The sequence below is a fragment of the Brachypodium distachyon genome, chromosome 5, assembly GCF_000005505.3.
Source record: "Brachypodium distachyon strain Bd21 chromosome 5, Brachypodium_distachyon_v3.0, whole genome shotgun sequence".
Classification (NCBI taxonomy): Eukaryota; Viridiplantae; Streptophyta; class Magnoliopsida; order Poales; family Poaceae; genus Brachypodium; species Brachypodium distachyon.
In genome coordinates this window covers 19,840,183-19,862,641 of record NC_016135.3, presented here as the reverse complement: position 1 = coordinate 19,862,641, position 22,459 = coordinate 19,840,183, and the positions used below count along the sequence as shown (strand labels likewise).

At 49.3% G+C, this 22,459-nt stretch overlaps 1 protein-coding gene and 1 non-coding gene across 2 annotated transcripts; one reads left to right on the top strand and one right to left on the bottom strand.

Annotated features, from left to right (window-relative positions):
- Positions 1-3,240: 3,240 nt before the first annotated feature.
- Positions 3,241-3,313, bottom strand: TRNAA-UGC. Its single transcript has one exon. It is a non-coding gene; the product is annotated as a tRNA-Ala (tRNA).
- Positions 3,314-8,041: 4,728 nt separating this feature from the next.
- On the top strand, positions 8,042-9,254 carry LOC100829452 (GEM-like protein 4). Its single transcript, XM_003580129.4, has 2 exons — positions 8,042-8,409; positions 8,516-9,254. Exons 1-2 carry the CDS (start codon positions 8,217-8,219, stop codon positions 8,968-8,970), a joined length of 648 nt encoding a protein of 215 aa, XP_003580177.1. The 5' UTR covers positions 8,042-8,216; the 3' UTR covers positions 8,971-9,254.
- The last annotated feature ends 13,205 nt before the right edge of the window (positions 9,255-22,459 follow it).

The window sequence follows — 22,459 nt, the reverse complement described above, 5'->3', positions numbered from 1 at the left end:
AGATGGCACGATCGCATTGAGTCCTTCTTCCTGCGTGCACTTTCATGTGCATAAACAAGGCAGGACTGGTGGTTTTGTCCGGACAGGTGGCTAATCTTCCAACCGGTGGCGGGTCCGTATATGTTGACTTGCAAGCTAAAGATATGATCCCAAGTGGCGAAATTTGATACGGCGACAGCACGGGTGCCCAGGTGGGGGAAATATCTAGTGCAATCGTGGATGCAAGGACAGCCACGCGCAGCAACGTACGTGATCTTTTTCCGAAGACCGACTTGGAGCCTAGCTTAAGCCTTGCATCGGAAATTCACATCTCGTAATTTTCAGTAGAAATGTAGCTTTGCGAACTCCTAGATGATGAACATCTAGTGGTCAGTTTTTTCTGGTGCGCTGGTGGTGGTGTGTATTAACAATCCAAACATCTGAAACACAACAGTCGTTACTCTTCTGACGAAGAAAACAGCAGTACAGCACTAGCAGTAAAGTACTAGTTTGATTGTCGCGTGATGCATGTTACCCGACGAAACTTCTAGAAGCAAGAGGAGAGAGGATGAGATGGGCAAGGTCAAGATAGCAGTCAAGCGTTGGAATGGGACGCCGCCGCCGGAGCAACCACAGCGCGCCATGTCGCAACCTAGCTACACGTTCAGTCAAAACCCTCCCAAACTAGTAGCTTTCCGCTGCTGGACCAGGCCCCGGCCGACCCGCTTGGAAATATCCCAGCTGAAAAGCCATGGTTTGGCCGCGCGCGAGCTTGGGGCCCGGGGACTGCGCAGCGACACGTGTTATCCTCCTTCCCTCGGCGGCAGGGCAGCGCCGACGGATGGCGGATGGCTTGCCTCATCGATCGGCGTTCTCGCGCGGGTCGTTGCCACCGAAAAGTTTACGGAGAGGCGTTTGCTGCCATCTGCCGGACACGTAGCGGCGACGAGCCGGCGAGCCCGTCACGTCGCCCATTGATTGCCGCACGCGTGCGCGCGCCCTGGACGTCGTCGTACCGAGTGGACACCGTAGGCCTGAGACCGCCGCCCTCCCTCACGTGCACGTAGCCGCGCGCGGTCTCCTGCGGGGCGCCGGCGGCCCTGCCTGGTCGGAAGGGCCGCCTTCTGGCCGGAGATAAGCGCTGGGTGGCGGCGCGAGCACGCCGGAGGGAGTTTCCCCTGTACGGTATATACCATATCGACCTGGGCCCTCAGAGCATGGCCTGATGGCCGCACGTGTATGGGTAGGGTACTACCAATACCACCGACCACGAGAGTTACTGGTGCTGGTCCGCGCCATTACGAGTTAGTCATTGGATATTTTGTGGCGTCACCATATATCAGCTGGTGTGCGAGGGGTCATGGAATGACGTTGATGTGATGTCATGCATGCATTGGTGCCATGATCGCTATCCAACGGGATGAGTCACGATAGGAATATAGAAATGTCCTCTACTTATACGACCTACAAGCTAGAACACCATAACTTAGAATGCACACACCGGCGGATGAAGAAAGCGTCCATGGCATGTCATCTCGTCTAGATTGCGTGGGAGCTGGCATATCCAGCCTCCACACATGAGAAACTACTACTGTACATATCGTAAGGTCCAAGTTCGTTGGGCCTTCTGGATATTTCCTTAGTTAGGCCTCATCATGTAAATGTGCAGGATCGATGATGCATATGAACCCCAGGCCTAGGACAAGAGAAAATCGGTGTCCATGCATGCCCATCCACCCTATCTCTTAAGCATGGCGCGCATAAGAAAAGATGTTCGTTAGCCTCTTCTTCACGCATCAGTGTCCGTTGGTATCGGTGGATACATGAGTCTCTGCTTTCTATTAGCTTGTCCATCGTTATCGCTCCTGAGGTCGTGATGTTTGCCGTGTCCATCCTTGTGGAGGAGCAATTCAGCTCGAAAAGGACTGAAGAATCGGGAGATGGAGGCAATTCGGGGGAACAGTTTTATCGGTACTCTGTAGCCCCACGGGCGTGAAGATGAGATGAGTGCGACCTGGTTGTTCCGTATAGCCCAAGCCCATATATGTAGGCCGTAAGGCCGCGCATCCCAACAGGGCCGAATTCGTTTTTCTTTGCTGTCATAGTAGCATGATTGGTGGCCTTGCATTTCCATGGCCTCCCTCCGCCGCGTAACGCCACATGAGCCCATACTCCTGTCTCGTAGTGGGCGTTGTCTCGTCCAAGCCCAAGGCCCAACTGCTTTGGTCTGTCCTGGGAAATGACGTTGCAGATCAGAAATGTGCAGCAAGGTCGTCGTTTTTCTTCAGACGAGCTCAAGCGTTCACAGCACAGTCGAAGCCTCAAAAGAGTGACGTTCGGAGAATCATGATCTCTTTGGGTTGCGGGCAGGAGTTGCTGGCAGTTGCATTCAAAGAAAGTCTTTTTTCCGTGAAATGTAGGAGCTCTGCCATGCAATATTAGAAGAGGAAAACCAAGTATATGTACAAGCGACCGAGGTCGGAACAAGGAAAAAAGTTAAAGACGAAACAGAGAAAGACTATCCCAACGGACGCGGCCGGTAGGATGGACAGAAAAAAAACGAAGAACCACAAGAAACCTTACGGCATGGTCACGCAATGGAAAGCAAGCCTATAGGTATCAATTGCGTCTCGGGCAAGCGACACGACGACAAAAGCAGGAGCTGCCACGGTCCGAAAGATACGGCGGTTGCGCTCCTTCCAAATGTTCCACACGGTAATCTGACCTTTACCTTTCCTTTTTTGCGCTACACTCTGTTCGCTGAAAGGACAAGAGAGGCGTAAAAGAAAGAACTACAGCGTTCTTTAGTTCCCTTTGGCCTCAAATCGGTGGATAGTCTAAAAAATGAAAAGCGCCGTTTTTCTATTCGTTTTGTGTTCTCAGCACGAAATTCTCCCAACCATCGATTTCTATAGATCGCTGTGACAAGATTTCGCATAGTCGCATCACAGGTTCATTGGTTTGTCCTTACAAATTTGCTACTCACTCCGTCTAACAAAGGATGTCTCAACTTTGATCAAATTTAAATGCATGTATACACTAAGTTATGTCTAGATACATTCAAATTTTGATAAATTTAAAACATCTTTTGATGGAGGGAGTTGCAAGCTCCAAGAAAACGTACTATCTGGACGAGGGAAAATGTCAGGTTATACTGGACGACGGCTGCCCTCTGAAACTCGAAAAAAAGAAGTAGGAATGTACTCCTAATGTAAAAGCCAATGCTTACAAGAAAATTAAACATCAAACATCAAGACAAATTGGAGATGCGGGGGATCGAACCCCGTGCCTCTCGCATGCAAAGCGAGCGCTCTACCATTTGAGCTACATCCCCTTTTGATCCTTGAGTTAATATATAAATTATAGATTGTAATGACAAGCGAGAGTACTTTTATTCCCCACACACACTCTGAACGAATATCATCATAAACACATTGGCGTGTTGTGTTCGACTATAAAGATCTTGGTAGCCGCGATTTGTTTATAGGTGCATATGCATGCTTAGGCATAATTGTGAAGATCTGGTATGCTTGTGTATGGTTATGACGTTAGTTACAAACATGGGACGCTATGCTCTTCTAGTCTTTTATTCATGTCGTAATTGACTGTCATTTGAATTTTTGTATAGAACAGATAGATAACATCACGTAAACTAAAAAAAAAAAGTATCCTTAAGAAAAAAGAAAAAAGAAACAAACTGATCTTTTGTGATCAGTACCTCTGTAGTGATAAAGTCGTCACTATTCACTCGGTTATGTGTCGAATAAGCACATGATATGTGGGCTGATGAAACGTACATATCGCTCTAGTAGTGGCCTGCAATCAGACGTGCATTGCCACAAAAGAGTTCGCAGGCCCATCCTACTACCCCTGAGCATGATTTCCTTTTTCTGACTCTCGACCCATCCTTCTCTGCGGCTGTGTGCAGCCTGACAACCAAATCAAAATACTTCTCTAGAAAAGTGATGATTTGCCAATAACAACCAATTCGAAATAAGGAAGGATCCAGGCTCCAGCTAAATTGGAACAAACTGGGCAGATTCCTGCTAATGGAGCGAAGATTCTGAATCACGGAAGATCCAGCTTTCTTCTCTCTTCCTACTCCATCCCAAGCAGCAAACGCCGGGGAGCATCACAGGTGTCACAGTGCAAGTGCGCCGCGAGGCTCATGAGGCCACGACCTTGCACCGGCCGACGCAAAGGAAGAACACGCGTCACGCGTACATGGGTGGTGGCTTGGCCGGAAGCTTTTCTACTCACCGGGACTCTGACCCAGCTCCCAGCTTCCCTTCCCGCGTAATGGCCGGTACGTCGACTCCAGTCGGTGCATGTATGGAGACCGATTAATTATTTCTGCTTTGCGGATACCCTGGTATATCCCCAGACAGCTCGCCGGCCGGGCGAACTGATTGATTGGTCTTGCTTTTGTTAATGTAGCTTGGTCCTTGTTTTGTTCTACTCCAAAGTATGAGGAAGGGTCCTTTCTGGTTGGAATTTTGCTGTCATGCTGATCTTTATCAGTACCACCCTCCACTCCGTCCTTCGCAAAGAACATACGGAGAGTATAATGCAGGAGAAAATTTGCGCCTCACAGAAGTTGCATCATATCATTGGTAATTCTAATAACTGGCTCTACAAAGCTGATCACAGTAGACTGAATGGAACGTACTCAAATACAGATGCATCGTATATTTGGGTCAGCTCTGTCGCTCTGATGTGATGCTAACAGCCAACTGCCAGATACAAGATTCTGGTCGTAGGTCGGAGTAAGTTTTCGCTCTATCGCAAAACTAGGTTGTGTTGTAGAAATGTTAAGATGACGAGTCAACCAACTCGCTCCTGCAAGCTCTTAAGATTTCTGATTTGCCACTTATCATTGCGACGGGTCTCCCACTTTTAGTTTTCTTTGTATTATGTATGTTATTATACCTCCTTATCCTTTTTATACCCAAGTGGCCTACCTCTCGAGCTTTAAAAAAATGATCGGATTTTTTCTTTCGGTTTTGATACATCTAAGTTGCCTGATTTTAGTTAGAGATAATTAACTCCTCAACCGTTGATATGATTTGTGTTTTAAGATTGGAAATGGGTGATAAAAGAAAAAGGTAAAATGAGATCTACATGCTAATCCAACAATTCTGATTCGTCGACTTAGATTTAAACTTTTTATTTAAATATCAGACAAATTAGATATAAGAAGATCGATCACACACGAAACCAGTGTGTGTAAGCATGGATTTGAAGTTTTGAACCATACTATCCACCATAGCGCGCGCCAACAGGTCGATTATTGGCCATAAAATTAATACTTGGTTCATATTATTTTTCTTATTAGTGTGTGTAAGCATGGATCAGAACCCTACTATCCACCAAAGCCCACCGTAAACAAAGCGCTTGACCATAGAGTTCAAGGTCAACAATGCTCGGACCCACCCCCTTGAAACATTACAGATAAGACCTTGTAGTTCCATAATATCGCAAGAAGAGAGCCCCCACTCAATATGTCTTGTTTAGGCCTACCCATGGTTGTGGATAGTATTTCTAGTGGAGGCAAAAAAGTTTAAAACTGTGTGTGCCCATGGCTGAAGAACGCTCCTAGCCATCCTAATCACTAGAAAATCATTCGGGATTACGCATGGCCTACCTACATTTGCTTGGCCACGGCAAAAGCTGACCTCGGTCCCACAGCGGGTGGGTTGCATGTGGAGAAGGCAGGAACAATCAAACGGTTGGCAGTTTCAAGAAGAAGAAAAATGCAAACAAAAAAATAAAGAAAAAGAGAGAAGTTAGACAGTTAGTTGGCTGATTCATCGGTGACACAAACGGCGGCACGAAATGAGGCGCTCGTGGGGACCTAAACCACCAGCCACCAGGCCTTGCCGGCTACGCGAAACCTGCCTCTTTTACGCTCTGATCCGATTTGTTTTCAGGCCGCAAGCCGCTGGGACGCCCATAACTTAACAAAAAGCTTCGGACTTGACGTATCAGAAACCTAGCTAGCTTTACGTTGATACAAGTCGTTCATGCATTTGCATCCTTATCCGCCACATGGTGGAGGGCCCACTATTGATTTCGTGTAATCTATGACGGACTATATCCGGCCTCTGCCAACGTTGCTTTCCGCTGTAATCTGACGAACGATCTTCCACTTTCTACCCTCCCTTGTCGATGCAAAAGTTTGAGAGCAGATTGATACTATTAGGTCATTTGGACCAGGCAGGCATGTGTGTGCTAATTGCTATCGCTCCAGATCGCCTGCTTGCATTGCACCAACCGAGTAAGGAAAGAACAGTAAAAAGAGGCCACCAATGTTTGAACTACAGCTGCATCATGTCTATCCATGCTGGTATGATTTTATTGGTGCCCCGACTCGTAGTGGCATTTTACTGGGTCGTCAAATGCAAAGTTCAACATGAGAAGCACTTGCTGAATATGCATGCGGATGCGGTGTGTGCAGCCAGATTAATTAAAAAAAAATTAGTTGGTCGTGGATAGGATATGACGGTATGGTGCAGGTTCTCTCCTTGACATGCCTTCATTTCTGATGCTGTGTAGACTAATTAATTCCCATACCTGAGACGAGTACGCGGTACGTTTATCTTTTTCCCGTAAAAGAAAAAGAAAAAAGGGATACACGTACGGTTCTTTCAACTCTGACACTAATAATCTAACATTATGAGCTGCTACTCTAGCACACATGTTTTTATTCGTCCGTATATATACTTCGTCTATTGAACAAAGCTGAGTGAAATTCCTCCACAGACACACTCACGTACATTCCCCGATTTCCCGTTTCTCCACACCTTTTCCTTCTCCGTTCGTCTTTTCGCGGAAGCAAAGCATTACTACTCCGTACTTTATTTATGGTCAACACAAGGCCAATTCAAACTTATCCATTTTGACCCTCCAACAACCAGAAACCCTGGCCAGCCCGATGGATCGATCTCTATCCCCGCTCCCACGCAAACAACTAATCAAGGTTAGATCGATGATCATCGCTGATGACAGGGAGGCCTTAACGCCACCCACATGCAATATTCAATGGCGCACATGTGTATCCAATCCGCAAACAACTTTAAGCTGATCACCGTCTCTCTCATGCATCACGACAGGAAAAAAAGATTAGTGACAGCTCCGCTAATGAATGGATCGAGCCATTTTAACTACTCATCTGTCGGGCTGCCCGGTTGGCTCCCGCGACACCGAACCCACGAGGCCAGCCATGGCCGACCGACCGGCCGGCGCTGTCCATCCAGATGGTTCTCGTCGCTAAAGCTGACTCGGCGCGTCGTAGGACGCGACGCTGACTCAGGCCGGCCGCCGTGTCCCCGAAGAAAAAGGCAGGCCAAAGCGTGGAGAGGAAGAAAAAGGACGGTGCGTAACTTCCTTGCACGCGCGAATTGAACCTTCTACTTCCTGTTGCCCAATTTAATTATCCAGTTCCGGGTGCCACGCCATCCCCGTCGTCAAATCAGCCGGCCCGCAAGTGCAGCAACGTTCGGTATACTATACTATACTATACTCGTGGCATGATGGCATTGCGTTCGATCTGGTGGAAACTTTGGCTTGGAATACACACCAACACGTATAACTAATCCGAAAACTTAAATTCGGTTGCTTGCATCTTTCTTTGCAGCAACTAGTAATGGACTCGCCCGCGACAAAGTTACGGAGACCTTCGCTGCTGCCTGATTTTTCCAGGCTCGATCCCCAATTGCATGCATGCATGTGTAGCGGCAGCTGGTTGGGCGAATGTATCGTGGTCCATGCACATGGATGACTAGATGTCACTCGTGACACGCACAAAAGTTTGCAGCGGATCGGAGTGGACCCTTGCACATGCAGCACAACATGCACTAGCTATAGGCAGGGGCAGGGCCAGCTCCACGTAGGAGGAGCTTCTTTTATCCAGAAATTAATCCTGGTGGGAGACGATCGATGACTGTTCCATTCAAAAGCTAGTAATCGGACAGGCAACGAACGAGCTCTAGTTTTATCGTTGAGAAGAAAAGTTTGTATTAACAGCCTAGCAGGTTCCAAAGCTTATAAAAGGGACCCCTCTCCTTCCCATTCAGAGCACGGAGCTCGTCTAGCAACAACCCACACACACGCACACGCACACACATCACCAACAACCTCAGAGACAGAGGCCGGAAACTAAGGCGCAGAGGAAGGAAAGGAAAGAGCAGAGCAAGTGTCTTCGATCAGTTCCTCATTCCCCAAATCCCCAACAGCAAATGGAGAAGGCAAGCCGCGAGCATGTGATCGGGATCCCAGTGAGCAGCAGGGCTTTCGGCATCGAGGAGCCTGAATTCACAGGCGATGAATCTACATACTTTGGCGCCGCGAAACATTCGGCAACCGCGCGTACCAGCTACAAATCGGGCAGGACGACAGGGGACAAGTTTGCTCGAGGCATCAAAGAACATGGTAAGTCCTTCATAACCTTAATTTACCTGTCTTTCATTCGTGTTCATATAAGCTTCAGTTGCGAACTAGACACTGAACATATATTCCTCCTTTGGTGATTCTGCAGTGACTCTAGGCCCAAAACTGTACGAAACCGTAAAAGGCAAGCTTTCTCTAGGAGCAAAGATCCTTCAGGCGGGCGGCATGGAGAAGATCTTCCGGCGGTGGTTCACCGTGGAGGAGGGCGAGAGGCTCCTCAAGGCCTCGCAGTGCTACCTGTCCACCACCGCCGGCCCGATCGCCGGAATGCTCTTCATATCGACGGAGAAGGTCGCCTTCCGGAGCGACCGGTCGCTGGCGCTGACATCCCCGAAGGGGAACACGGTGCGTGTGCCGTACAAGGTCGCCATCCCGCTGAGGAGGGTCAAGACGGCGAAGCCGAGCGAGAACAAGCACCGGCCGGAGCAGAAGTACGTCCAGGTGGTGACGGACGACGGCTTCGAGTTCTGGTTCTTGGGCTTCGTCAGCTACCAGGTTTCCCTGGCGCAACTCGAGCAGGCCATCGCGCAGTCGCAGCTATGATCCGGTGAAATAAACACGGTGTTTGTTCTGCTTGGGCTTTGTTTGTTCGTGGTCAGGTTGGTCTGTTGTGCATAGGTAGTAGGTGTCGTGGTGGATTGCTTCGCGTTTTTGGCATGCATTGGAGCAAGTCTGTCCGGTATACATGGTAGGAGAAATTTTTAGGGCGTGAAATTCTTGAGAAGTGCTACATGGTACAGTGCCACGGCAAAAGTGCCATCTTAATTATTCGTGTGGTATGCGCTAATTCTGTGCGAAAAATCATGAGAAGTTTGTTCAACAGCTTATGTGCATGTGCATGCAGCTCATCGCTTTCAGCTTTTCTTTGAGAAATAGGCCGGGTCCTTAATCCGGAAGCCTAAAGCTTTAATTAGGCCGAGCCAGGATGTATATGCTTATTTGAATTAGAAAATGGATCATGTTCTTTGGAAATAAAGCTCCCCGCCATGTTCTGTTAAGTGGCTATAAATTGATTAAGGTTCTGATTGCGGATGTTGTACCTTGTTGCCCTGAACTTTTATAATCAACGGCGAAAAATTAGACGAAAACGTAAAAACTTGGCCAACCATGAAACGGTAAAATAAACAAATTAAAGCCGATCACCAAGTACGTACAGCATTTGGAATGACATGAAAGCACAATGTTGTAGTAAAATAAAATCCTTGTACGAGCTGGACTGTAAATCCTACGTTAGAACGACTAAGTCAACATTTCCCAAGCGTGAGTCAAGATGCTCACGTGGCGCAGTCAATCCTACGTGGCAAAGGAAGACAAGTTAACAAGTCAAACCTCTCATGCCATGGTCAAAAGGTGAAATGAGTTAGAGTATGCGGCAAGAAAGGTGTGGGGATGAGGTTTTTGATTCATGATGAACCATGGACCAACTCTTACTTTTCCTCTCATGGTGCACACAAAAGTTATGGACCAAGGAGCTACTTTTACCATTTTGCCCTCACTTTTTCTCTCTCCCTCAAGGGTAGCCATGATCTTTTGTCATGGACCCGTATGCTATAAATATTCTCCATGGGGCATGTATTATTCACTCTCAACTTGATTAAACTCAAGGGTAGAGGGCTAGAGTGCTCCCTCTAAGGTTCGCTCTCGCGCGCCGCTCTCGACCGAAAGTCGACCAGTCTCGAGGAAGCCTTCTAGGGGACTCTAGTTTTGAGACTCCGAGCTAACCTTGGTTGGCACGGGCTCGAAGGAGAAGGGGTTGGGTTAGAGTTCCGACGGTATCCTAACCTCGATACTTGGAAAGACGCGTTCGGTCCAAGTATGAGGCGCTCCCGACGAATCTCTCGCTAAAGGTGTCTTGGGAAGATCCGTTCGGCCCAAGCACTTGGCTAACAACCCTCTCGAAGTCTTTTCTAACATAGGATTAAGTCGCACCCGCAAGGTCGACCGAACCTATTAAAAAAATATCGACGTGTCAACTTGTCCAAGTGTACGGCGACCTTCGCTATAAGGTCGGCGTACACGCTCTACTTTTATACCCGCACTTGTGCCATCGAGCGTTGGCACCCCTTACTCTAATTGTTGTCGAGAACAACAACAGTGCCGCCGACCGTGGGAAACCCTCGCCGCAATTGAAGATTTAATGGCCCCGACGAAGTCTACTTCATCGGGTGCCCAACTTGCCGTAAAGTCTACACGGTTGCAAACGAAGAAAGCAAGTGCTCTGATCCCCCAAGAAAACGCCGAGATCATTCTCCAAGCGACCCCTCGAGCGACGAAAGCGACTCCGACAAGGGAGGACCTCGCCACCGGAGGGACCGGAAGAATCGGCCGACTTGCAACCCACTCACACGGGAGATCCAAGACGCGCATTTTCCGCCAAGGTTCAAGCCACCTACAATACGGCCATATGACGGGGAGTCAAATCCTCTTTAGTTCTTGGATGTCTACTCCACCGCCATACGGGCCGCCGGGGGAGGTCCCGTCGAGATGTGCAACCTCTTTCCGTTCACGCTCACCGCGATGGCGCAAACTTGGTTTTATAACCTGCGGAAAAACTCCGTGCACTCGTGGGAGCGCCTCCAAGAGGTCTTCATCGCCAACTTTCAGGGAAACTTCAAAGAACCAGTGCAGGCTCACGAGCTATACGCCATGAAACAAAAGCCGGGGGAATCCCTTCGAAGCTTCTTCCATCGCTTTGCGAAGGTACGAAGCCAAATCGCCAACCCGCCGTCGACCACCGTGATCGACGCATGCATGCAAGGCCTTCTCCAAGGAGAAGTGAATCGGGCCCTAAGTCATAACCCTCCGAAGACGACCGAGGAACTCTATCGAATCTTGCAAGAATACGCCCGGGGCGAAGACGGGGACATTGCCAAAAAGGACGCGCTGCGCGCCTTCCCCGAAGGAACTCCCTCGTCCGACAAACCCCCTGCGCCTACTTCGTCTTCTAAGAAGAAGAGGAGGTGGGGGAAAAAGGCCCCCGGCGACCAAGCTCGGAAGATCTTCGCTGTCGAAGGACAAGCATCATCCCAAAAGACTTGGCAACCCAAGAAGCCACCTCGCCCCGCCGAGAGAGGAACTGGGAGATGCCTCATCCATAACTCGGCAAGTCACAACACCGAGGAGTGTAACACTCTCATCGCGGCTCGCGAAGAGTTCCAAGCACGAATGCAAGCCCCACGCAAGGATGAGAAGACAGCCGAGGCTCCCCTCCCCGCCAACATCCTTGTCACTGACCCGGCACCTAAGGAGGATAACCTCCCGTTTCAGGAACCCGCACATCACGTCGGAGTGATACTCGGGGGCTCCGCCACGGGACGGGGATCAAAGCGGCAACGCAAGGAATATGCTCGCGAAGTCAACGTCGTGGGAACCTTCATCCCGACACCACCGCCCAAGTGGGCGAGCATGCCAATTGCCTTCACCGAGGAAGACGCCAAAGGATACGTTTCCCACACGACGACGCCCTCTTTGTGACAATGATCGTCGCCAATTGTGAGCTCAAGAAGATTCTTGTGGATGGCGGAAGCTCCACCGACATCCTATATCTGAGCACGTTGAAGAAGCTGATGGAACTACAAGGGGGATACAAGAACGGCTCGTTGCAGCCATCCCTTTATCCCCTCACCGGCTTCGTGCCAGGGAAGTCCATTCAGCCGCTCGGACAAATTGAGCTCCTCACGACCTTCGGAGATGCCACGAATCATCGAACCGAGCTCGTGCGCTTCGACGTGGTGGATATGGAGGCTTCCTTCAACGCCATCCTCGGGAGGACGTCGCTAAACCGTCTCTGTGCCACCGTCCACCACAACTTCTTGTGCATGAAGATCCCGGGCCCAAAGGGCATGATAATGGTCCGCGGCGAGCAATCTTCCGATAGGAAGACACTCTACCGCCATGAAACTAAGTGCGCCGAAAAGGGAGAATCGTCCAAGAGCATCAACGTGCTTTCGAACGCGGGAGCATCCGAAACCGATCGCCCGGAGCGCTACATCCCTAAGCCCCTCCCCGAAGGAGAACTCAAGGAAGTACGCGTCTCCCAAGATGATGCCACGCACACGGTGAAGATTGGAGCCGACCTCCCGAGTAAACTCAAGGAAGAAGTCGTCGACCTACTTCGAAAGAATTCTGATCTCTTCGCTTGGTCACCTTCCGACATGGGAGGAGTCCCGCGAGATGTCATGGAACACCGCCTCGCCGTGAGACCCGACAAAGCTCCCGTAAAGAAAAAGCTTCGGAAGCTCTCCACCGAGCGAAGCGAAGTCATCAAGCGAGAAATCGCCAAACTCTCCGACGCCGGGCTCATCTGAGAAGTTTGGCACCCCGAATGGTTAGCCAATCCGGCCTTGGTAAAGAAAGCCAACGGCAAGTGACGAATGTGTATCGACGTTACCGACTTGAAAAATGCGTGCCCCAAGGACGACTACCAACTGGTCAACTCCACGACAGGATGCGAAAGGTTGAGCTTCTTGGACGCCTATTCAGGGTATCACCAAGTTCACATGGTCAAGGAAGACGAGAAAAAGACCGGCTTCATCACTCCCATCAGCACCTTCTGCTATCACATAATGCCTTTTGGTGTGAGGTCGCCGGCGCAACTTTCCAACGCCTCGTCAGGCTCATCCTCAAAGAACAATTTGGGAGAAACGCCGAAGTCTACGTTGACGACGCCGTCATCAAAAATCAAATTGCGAAGACCCATCCTAAGGACCTGCAAGAAACCTTCGACAATCTCCGCAAGTATGGCGTGAAGCTCAATCTGGAGATGTGAGCATTTGGAGTTCGAGGAGGAAAACTCTTGGGCTTCCTCGTCTCTCAACGAGGGATCGAGGCCAACCCGAAGAAAATCCGGGCCATCATGGAGATGGAGCCTCCTCGCTCCGTCAAAGATGTGCAACGCTTAGCGGGAAGAATGGCGGCCTTGGGGTGATTCGTCGCCCGGTCGGCCGAGAAGGGTCATCCTTTTTTCAAAGCCTTGAGAAGCCTCGACAACTTTGAGTGGACCGACGAAGCTCAAAGGGCCTTCGAAGAGCTCAAGACCTATCTGTCGACCCCTCCGCTTCTCACGAGCCCAAAGCAGGGGGAGCCTTTGCTCCTGTACCTTGCCCCGACCCCGGTCGCCGTAAGCGCAACACTCGTGAAGGAAGAAGACGGGTCACAACGCCCGGTATATTACGTGAGCGAAGCCTTGGGAGGAGCAAAGGGTCGATACACCCAGATCGAGAAGATCGCATACGCCCTCCTCATGGCCTCTCGAAAACTCTGTCATTATTTCATGGGCCACACCATCATGGTGCCAACTACCTTCCCACTCAACAAAGTCTTCGGCAATAAGGAGGCCACTGGAAGAATCGCCAAATGGGCAACGGAATTGGCCCCCTTCTCGCTGGAACTCACAGCGAGAACGACCATAAAATCCAAGTCCTGGCTGACTTTGTGGCCGAGTGGCATGCTCCACTAACCCCGCCTGAAGAAATCGCATCCAAGACCGAACCCCCCGAACCACATTGGATAATGAGGTTCGATGGCTGCAAGCGTCTCGATGGCGCCGGGGCTGGAGTCATACTCATCAGCCCCGAAGGCAAGATCTTAGAGTACGCCGCCCATCTTGATTTCAACGCCATCAACAATATGGCAGAATATGAGGCGCTACTTCTCAGACGTCGACTGGACAAGGCCATGGGAGTCCGACGCCTTCTCATCCAAGGAGACTTCCAACTAGTGATAAACCAAATGGACAAGTCATATCAATGCCTTGATGAAACGATGAACAAATATATCGAAGAAGTTCGTAAGATGGAACGGTATTTCCTGGGCATGGAGGTGCGACGCATTCCACGAGGAGAAAATCACCTGGCCGACAGGTTAGCCTGAACGGCCGGTTCCAAAGAACCGCTACCACCCGATGCATTCTTCGACATAATTCGCGCCCCATCCATAAAGGAAGAAGCCGACGCCCTTGACGAAGCTTCAAAGACCAGCATGGTCATCGACACTCCACCCTCTTGGATGACACCGATTATCCGCGTCTTGAAAGGCGAGGTGGACGAGGAAGCGGAAGGCCCAAGCGCCAAAACTCCGCTCACAAAAGCCAAGATGTACGTCCTCCTCGACGGCATCCTATAGAAGAAAGGAGCAGCCACATTGCTTAAATGCATAACTCCTGAAAGAGGAGCCGAGCTCCTCATGAAAATCCATTCAGGAATATGCGGCCACCATCTTGCGCCAAGAGCCAGTGCGGCAAAAGCCCTACGTCAGGGATTCTATTGGCCCACCATGGTGCAAGACGCAATCACCATATTGCGGATATGCGAAGCTTGCCAGAAAATGGCTAAGTCAATCCATGCGCCCGTGATTTCCCTAAAGAACATCTCGATAACATGGCCATTTGCACGTCGAGGAATGGACCTTCTCGGACCTTTCCCCGCATGTAACGGGGGCTGCAAGTACCTCGTGGTGACGATTGATTACTTCTCTAAATGGATAGAAGCAGCGCCACTTGGCAAGATCACGTCACAGGCCGTCCAGAATTTTTCTGGGAAAACATCATATGCCGATATGGCATCCCGCGAGAGCTAACCGTGGACAACGGAAAACAGTTCGACTGTGCGGAATTTATCAAATTCTGTGAATGCTTTGAGATCAAGCTGCACTTCGCATCCGTAGCCTACCCTAAGAGCAACGGCGCATGCAAAAGGGCAAGTGGACTAATCCTCCAAGGACTCCGCCGAAGGATAGAGCACACGGTTAGCAAAGCAACGGGAGGATGGGGAGATGAACTCGCTAGCGTGGTTTGGGGCATACGCACCTCCGTAAGCCGTTCCACGGGCCGAACACCATTCTCTTTAGTGTATGGACCCGAAGCAGTTCTTCCCGCCGAGGTCGAGTTCCGCTCACCTCGGGTCGAAAGGCTCCAAAAAGCCATCCCAATTGCCTTCATCGAAAATGAAGAGCATGACAAGACGGCCGTCGATTTTGTGGAAGAAGCTCGTGACAAAGCCCTCATGAGGCACGCCGTCTACGAGCAAAGCGCCGCACGCTTCTACAACACAAGGGTGCAGGAACGAGCCTTCTCCCAAGGAGATCTTGTGCTGAAAAAGAATGTCGACCCAAATCTCCAGCGCAAACTCGACCCTAAATGGGAAGGACCATACCGCATCGCCGCAGTATTGGGAAATGGTGCATACCACCTCGAGAATATGAAAGGGCAAAACCTTGTCCATGCCTGGAACGGCAACAAGCTCCGGCGTTTCTACACCTAAGGAGGACCTTCAAGGGCAATCCTTGCCGCTCCCAAAAGGAGACTATCGGCACCCAACCGGCCTTTTCCCTACGAAACTTCGAGGGATCGTAAGCGCTAACGAGGCCACGTCTACATAAGGCTTGTAACTGCCCATCGGGGCATACCTTAAGACAAGGAAGCAAGGATCAATAAAGCAAGTCCTTGAGGAAAAATTAAGAGTGACACGAGACACTCACACGACTCATCATCGTAAAAGAGCCGTTGCCCCTGTGCCGCTCACCGAGGAACGTGAAAAGGCCTCCGTTGGCCCGAGCATCCTCTAAAAAATGTCCACGGACATAGGTCGCTACTAGCGACTCGTTACTTGGTGGATCCTAGCGTGCCTCGAGGCCATCCACCAAGTTGAACCAAGTTCCCCAAGTTATGCATGAGCTTACTTACCTCGGAACACCGGGCTACCCGTATGTGAGACGTCGCGCACGGGCCTGCAATATACTAACCGGGTTAAGGCTCCATAATAATCACGGGAAAGCATAGCTTCCTGAAGTCTGAAGAGGGAAAATTCCGCATGAAAAATTTCCCGAACGGCAGGTCGAAATGTTTGGATCACTACCGGCATATCGATAGCGACCCTCACAAGGGTACTAGGACCCATGGCTCGTAACCATGACCTAAGGCGCCGAAGCCGAGTCGTATCCCAATGGCGACAGCAATTGATAACACAAAAGTGCAATCATAGCGAACGATCGCGAGCTGTATAAACTGAGGAAATATAGTACTTCACAAGAAGGAAATATAGTACTCCAAGAACCACATGTTGAGCCAAGTTAACATTTCCGATAATGACGACTACATGGTGAAACATGAGAAATACATGCTGAGCTAAGTTAACATTTCCGATAATGTTGACTACATAGTGAAGCATGAAACACAACAAAAAAGCTGCCTTACAACCTCTACGACCAAGAGCCTAAACATGCTAGCCATGAGGCTATGTCAAGTGGAGATATGCAACATCGCATAAGTAAGCAGCTGAGGTACATCACCACCTCTGAGGGCGACAAGGCTCACACCTCACCGTCACCCTCCTGAAGAGCGGGCTCAAGGCAACACACGAAGCGTCGAGCCTGAGTGCGAAGAGGAGCACCCTGGTCCGCCAGAAACTTCTTCGCCCCGTGAGACATCTCTAAAAGGAATATGCCCGAGAGGCCAGAATAAAATGGTTATTATCTTATTCCATGTTTATGATAGATGTTTATTTCTCATGCTAAAATTGTATTAACCGGAAACGTTAATGCATGTGTGTCTAATAAACAAGCAAGAGTTCCTAGTGATGCCTCTCATTTAACTAGCTTGTTGATTAATAGATGATCAAGGTTTCCTGATCATGAACATTGGATGTTGTTAATAACAGGGCCACGTCATTAGGAGAATGATGGGATGAACACACACCCAAAGTAGGTATAGCAATACGATCAAGTCATTAAGTTTACATTGCTGTATCAAACACATACGAAGTAGCCCTAATCCTTAGACCATGAGATCATGTCAATCACTGACACTGGAGGAGTGCTTTGATGACATCAAACGCCACACCGCAACAGGGTGACTATAAAGGTGGTGTTGGGCACTCTGAAAGTATTAGTTGAGGCTCATAGATCAAGAGAGGGATTTGTCCATCCAGATGATGGAGAGATATACTCTGGGCCCTCTCGGTGATATCACATCGACACCGCTTGCAAGCACGTGACTAGGTCACAAGGATGTCATATCACGGAACGAGTAAAGAGTACTTGTCGGTAACGAGATCGAACTAGGTATAGTTGATACCGATGATCGGATCTCGGACAAGTAAAATATCGCGAGACAAAAGGAATTGGTTACGATGTTTATGGTTCACGCGATCACAAGATTCATCGTTGAATGAGTGGGAGTCATTACGGATCTCCAGATCCCGCTGATGATTATTGATCGAAGATATGTCTCGATCATGTCCACATAATTCACGAACCGTAGGGTGACACACTCAAGGTTCATCGACGCTTTTGAGTGGATACGGGACACTGGAGAAAAGATTGCACAACGCGGCGATTGTTTTCGAGGAGCACCAAAATTGTTTCGGGATGTCAAAATAGTTCAAGGGGATAAGTGTTAATGTTTGTTGATTAAATGAATTGACAAATATTAAATAAAAAAATTAAAAATGTTTTATTCATTTATGGGAGAAAACCCCCTTCATTTTGAGTGGAGTCTTACACCCATTATGGGGATCTTTGAGTTTGAGTGGAGTGTCCACTCACATGAAGAGGGGAGAGGTGGGGGCACCCCTTGGGCTGCTGCCCTTCCACTCCTATATATAGAGGGGTGGTGCTCCTCTCTCCATTGGACACTCATTTGCATCTCTTGGTCCCTTCCTCCCGTTGCTCCACCTCACGAGCCATGGCTTAGGTGAAGCCCTCCAGTGTTGCTGGAGTTCCCGGTGGATCCCCTATTTCCGCTGCCCCGCTGGAACGAGGGATCGGAGGTCATCGTCGAGCCGTACGTGTGACTGAGTGCAGAAGCGCTGCCTGTTTGCACTGCTCATCTTCGCGATCTTGAGATCGGCAAGTGATCGTCTACATCATCCACGAGAACCGTTCTCATTAACAAAGCTTTTGGTCTTTGAGGTTGAGTCCTTCTAATACGACGGTTTACTCGTTACTTTCATCCTAGATATGATCTTGGCCTGTTTGTGGTTTCAACCGTAGGAATTTTTTTGTTTTCTATGCAACGAACCCTTCAATCTCACCCTCAAGGCCGCTCATCTCGGCATCGGCGTCCAGGACTGCCGCAACCGCCGATGAAACAAGTCGGGTACCCGTACTTAGGAGGCACTTGTTCACGGTAGGCTCAATGAGCTCCACCTAGGAAGTAAGCACCCCGCTCACCTCACACGGAGGAAGATCCGGCTGGGGAACACTCCTTAAGCAAATAATCGTCTCCCGAATCTCAGTGGCCTGAGCAAGTAAAAGCGAAACCACCTCGAGACGACGATCCAGAGGAGGGCGAGCACGAGGAGCAAGCATTGGGCCGTTACCCGCTGCCGCCAACTCCACCTTGAGGGAAGCAGCCTTCGCACGGGCATGCTCCCTATCAAGGTTGGCCACCACCGAGTCCTCCTCAACCCGACGGGTCCTCACAATCTCGTCCTTCTGGCGCTCCTCAGCAACTCGAGCCCTGGTCTCCGCGGCCGCAAGCTCCACCGAAACGAGGGAGACCCCGAGACTGAATTTATGCAATTTAGCCCCAAATGCTAACTCGCGCATAAATCAGGTCCCAATGCCTCCCTACAATGAACACTTCACAACATACACGCAATGTGTTGACCGCAGGTTGGAACAACGATGATATCATTACATCACTCTAAGACACAAGAATTAAGTCAAGCTCATACATGGAGCAAAATACCAAGTTATTACAACTCACGGACACATGTCCACTATCATCATTACACCAGCGGAAGCAAAATAGGCCCGAGTACGAACAAATTACAATTATTGCCTAAGAGGCTGAAACTGAAAAGGAGAGCCGCCACAAGTTCACAGAACCCTGCTCTGGAATCTTCTGGCTAAACGTCGAAGCTGTCGTCGTCAAACTCCACGAAGTAACCATTCACCTGTTCCTCCGAAAACTCTGGAGAAAACAACGTTGCAATTCAACTGAGTACAAAGTACTCGCAATACTTACGGGAGATCTAAACTAGATATGCAACAAGTCTCAAAGGATGGATAATATGGTGGGGTCATGCAACAGCAATATATCTGGAGAGACACGCTAAGGACATCGTCTAAGTAGATGACAACCTCTTATCACCCCCTCAACCCCTTGTGAGGAAATGATCCAAAGGTACTCACACTTAAGCAGTTTTAAGCATATCCATGATTAAGGCTATGATTAAGGCTAATTACTACTCAAGTTTAGGAGATTACGTTAATTAATTGGTATGAGTTCTCTATGATCAAGTAATGACCAACCAAGTCGTCCATGACCGCGGACACGGCTTTTCGAAAGATTTATCCCTGCAGGGTGTGCCAATTTACCCGTACACGTTCGTCCAACCCTTATTGCCACTCGAGTATGAACACACAAAGACGTGTGTCGGCAGGATTGGGCGACACGACGTTTCCAATCCCCACAACTAATCCAGGGAACCACCCAACTGAGTCTAATCCGAAACGAGAGCCCGGCCGAAGCGTCGTACGGACTCAAGAGTTGCGGGAACAGCTGGTAGTGGTTCAGTGTCCGCAGAATAACCACTCCAGACGTGTGCCGCAGTCCTATATGTATGCAACGTACCAACAAGTCTCCACACACAACACCGGTGTATATGCGATATGCCAAATGGAACGCCCGAACTATGTGACCCCTGGAAGAGCTATGAAACGAGTACTAAGCGGAGGGGGAACCCATATATTCTCCCACGAGCGGTTAGCACGAAGTTTCTTGGGTCGGCGAAAACGAGAACTCAGTCCTTAGGTCGGCGTCAATGGAACAAAACACCAATGCGGCCTCCCATCGTTGCCTTGTGCAGGTAATAACAGGTCACAGTTTAATAATTGCAATTAATTACAGAAAAGTAGCATGTGGATGTAGCAATTGTATAACCCCCAAGTAAAGACACTAGACCAGCTAGCTAAGCAAGACCTCTAATGACCAACTAGGGCAAAAACAAACATGTGACATGGTAGTAGGATAAAGAACCGAGAACGTAACTTAATGCAAGAATGAGAGAGAGGCATTGCTATAATCAACATGTTCAAGGAATGGCTGCTTGCCTGGATTCTCAGTCGCTGGGCACCGAGAGAGGGGATCCGAAAGAGTGTGGGAACCGAGATCGTCGACGGAGTAAGTCGGAGTCGCTATCGTAAGATCCAAATCACACAATTACGCAAATAAGTAACCATTCATTGGTGCAATGCGCAATACAACATGAGATGGCATGTGACAACATGATGCGACAATATACATGTGAAATGATTCCATTTAGCAACAAAGTTAACCATTAGGTGATTAGAACATGGTGGAGAACAGCTTTAAAATACACAAATGGCCTAACCAAGTATGCTACTGTGTTCTACAAGTTACAGTGATCAACTTTGATGTTTACAACAATTACAGAAGAGTTACCAGTTTTAAATTAGAGAGTAAACAAGTTCATACGTTTGAATTTCAAATCTGGGACAGATTTGAAATTTGAAACCTCAAAAATGTAATTCTAATTGCACAGTTAAATTCCTTGCATTCTTCTGATTCCAAAACATATAGACTTTGTATTATTTGGATCTAGAATGAATATTCTACAAATAAAACAAGATCAAAGCATTTTCTGGGACTTTATAAAAGAAAACCAAACAGGCAAAACAATTTACACCGAAGGGGAGATAGCCACGGTCACTGACAAGCGGGACCAGACCTAGCTGATGTGGCGCTGACGCGGATGGGAGCCCGCGTTCGCTGACCAACCGGGTCCACCTGTCAGTCTCAGACAGAGGCTAAAAAGGAGGGTTTTATTCCGCGCGGGCACGGGGGATCGAACCCGGGTCGGGTCGGTGAGAAGCAAACGGACGAGCAAGGTAACCAGGTGGGCTGCGATTCGGACCTTACAAGATCCAAGGCGCAAGCCCTCTTAACTCAACCCAAGCGGGCGGCTTGGGAGCACGCGCGGCTGCCACAACAAGCATGGACGCCGGCGACCAAGCTAGCGGCGGAGGGGCTCCCTAACATAGAAAAACGAAAGCGGCGCGCGGAGATGAACTAGGTGACACGACGGTCACTGCACAACTCCCAGCGAGGAGGCGGCGTGGCTGAGCGGCTGGTCTGCGGGGAGCGCGCGCGAGGCTGGGCCGAGGCGGCTGCTGGGCTGGCTCGGGCCTGAGGTAAGTAGGTAAGGCTTTCCTTTTTATTTTATTTTCCTTTTTCCTGTTTTCTGTTGTTGCAAATAGTTTTGGATTCAAATTTCAAATACCATTTTGAAAAGCCGAGAAGTAGTAGAATTCAAATATGGTACTACTATTTGGAAATGTTCAAATGGGGTTGAAGGTTTAAAAAAAATCCATTTGAATCGCATTTGCAAAACAGAGAGAAAGAAATTCAAACTCAAAGAAGGGTGATTCATATTTGAATCTTCTAGCAAAATCACACAAATGAATTCAAACCACAAGTTGAGATGCAAATTTAAAACTCATGTGACACAAATAAATAGACATGGCATGGCATGGATGCAAATGTAACATGTTAAGCAACAAGAATTATATTACAAACAGGTCCAAACAAGGGCTTAAATGTAAAAGTTGCTCTCGGGCTGTTACAGCAACTCCCTCACCTCCACGGTGAAGTAGAACAGCAGAAGCTTCATCGAAGGCTCCTCGTGAAGCGCCGTCTCACACAGCTACCTGAAAACATTCAACCTCACGATCATCGACGGGTGAAGCTGAGCCAAGTCGATGCCGTACGTCTCCAGGAACTCCCGCAAGAAGGGGAGAACGGGCACACACAGGCCGTGCGTGAAAGCAAGCCGAGAATGCCAAGATGCATCCCGGACGTCGCCGCTGGTCGAGCCTAACCTCCTCGCTATCAGGCAAGATACCATCCCCCTTGGGGAAGTATCCCGCCTCCTCCAGCTGGGCAAGATCCTCGGGGCTCATCGAAGAAGGAAGAAGGTGGTCGTGCGCCCAACCTCCGCCGTCCACCGGCGTCGTCGGGACCAGGGGAGGACCGCCACGAAGGCGGAAGGAGACCTTCTTCTTCCGCGAC

What these genes read in the sequence shown, in the direction of transcription:
- LOC100829452 (XM_003580129.4), top strand. Translation starts at nt 8,217, where the DNA reads ATGGAGAAGGCAAGCCGCGAGCATGTGATCGGGATCCCAGTGAGCAGC. An exon ending in TCGAGGCATCAAAGAACATG is followed by an intron (nt 8,410 to 8,515) that starts GTAAGTCCTTCA and finishes GTGATTCTGCAG; the next exon opens with TGACTCTAGGCCCAAAACTG.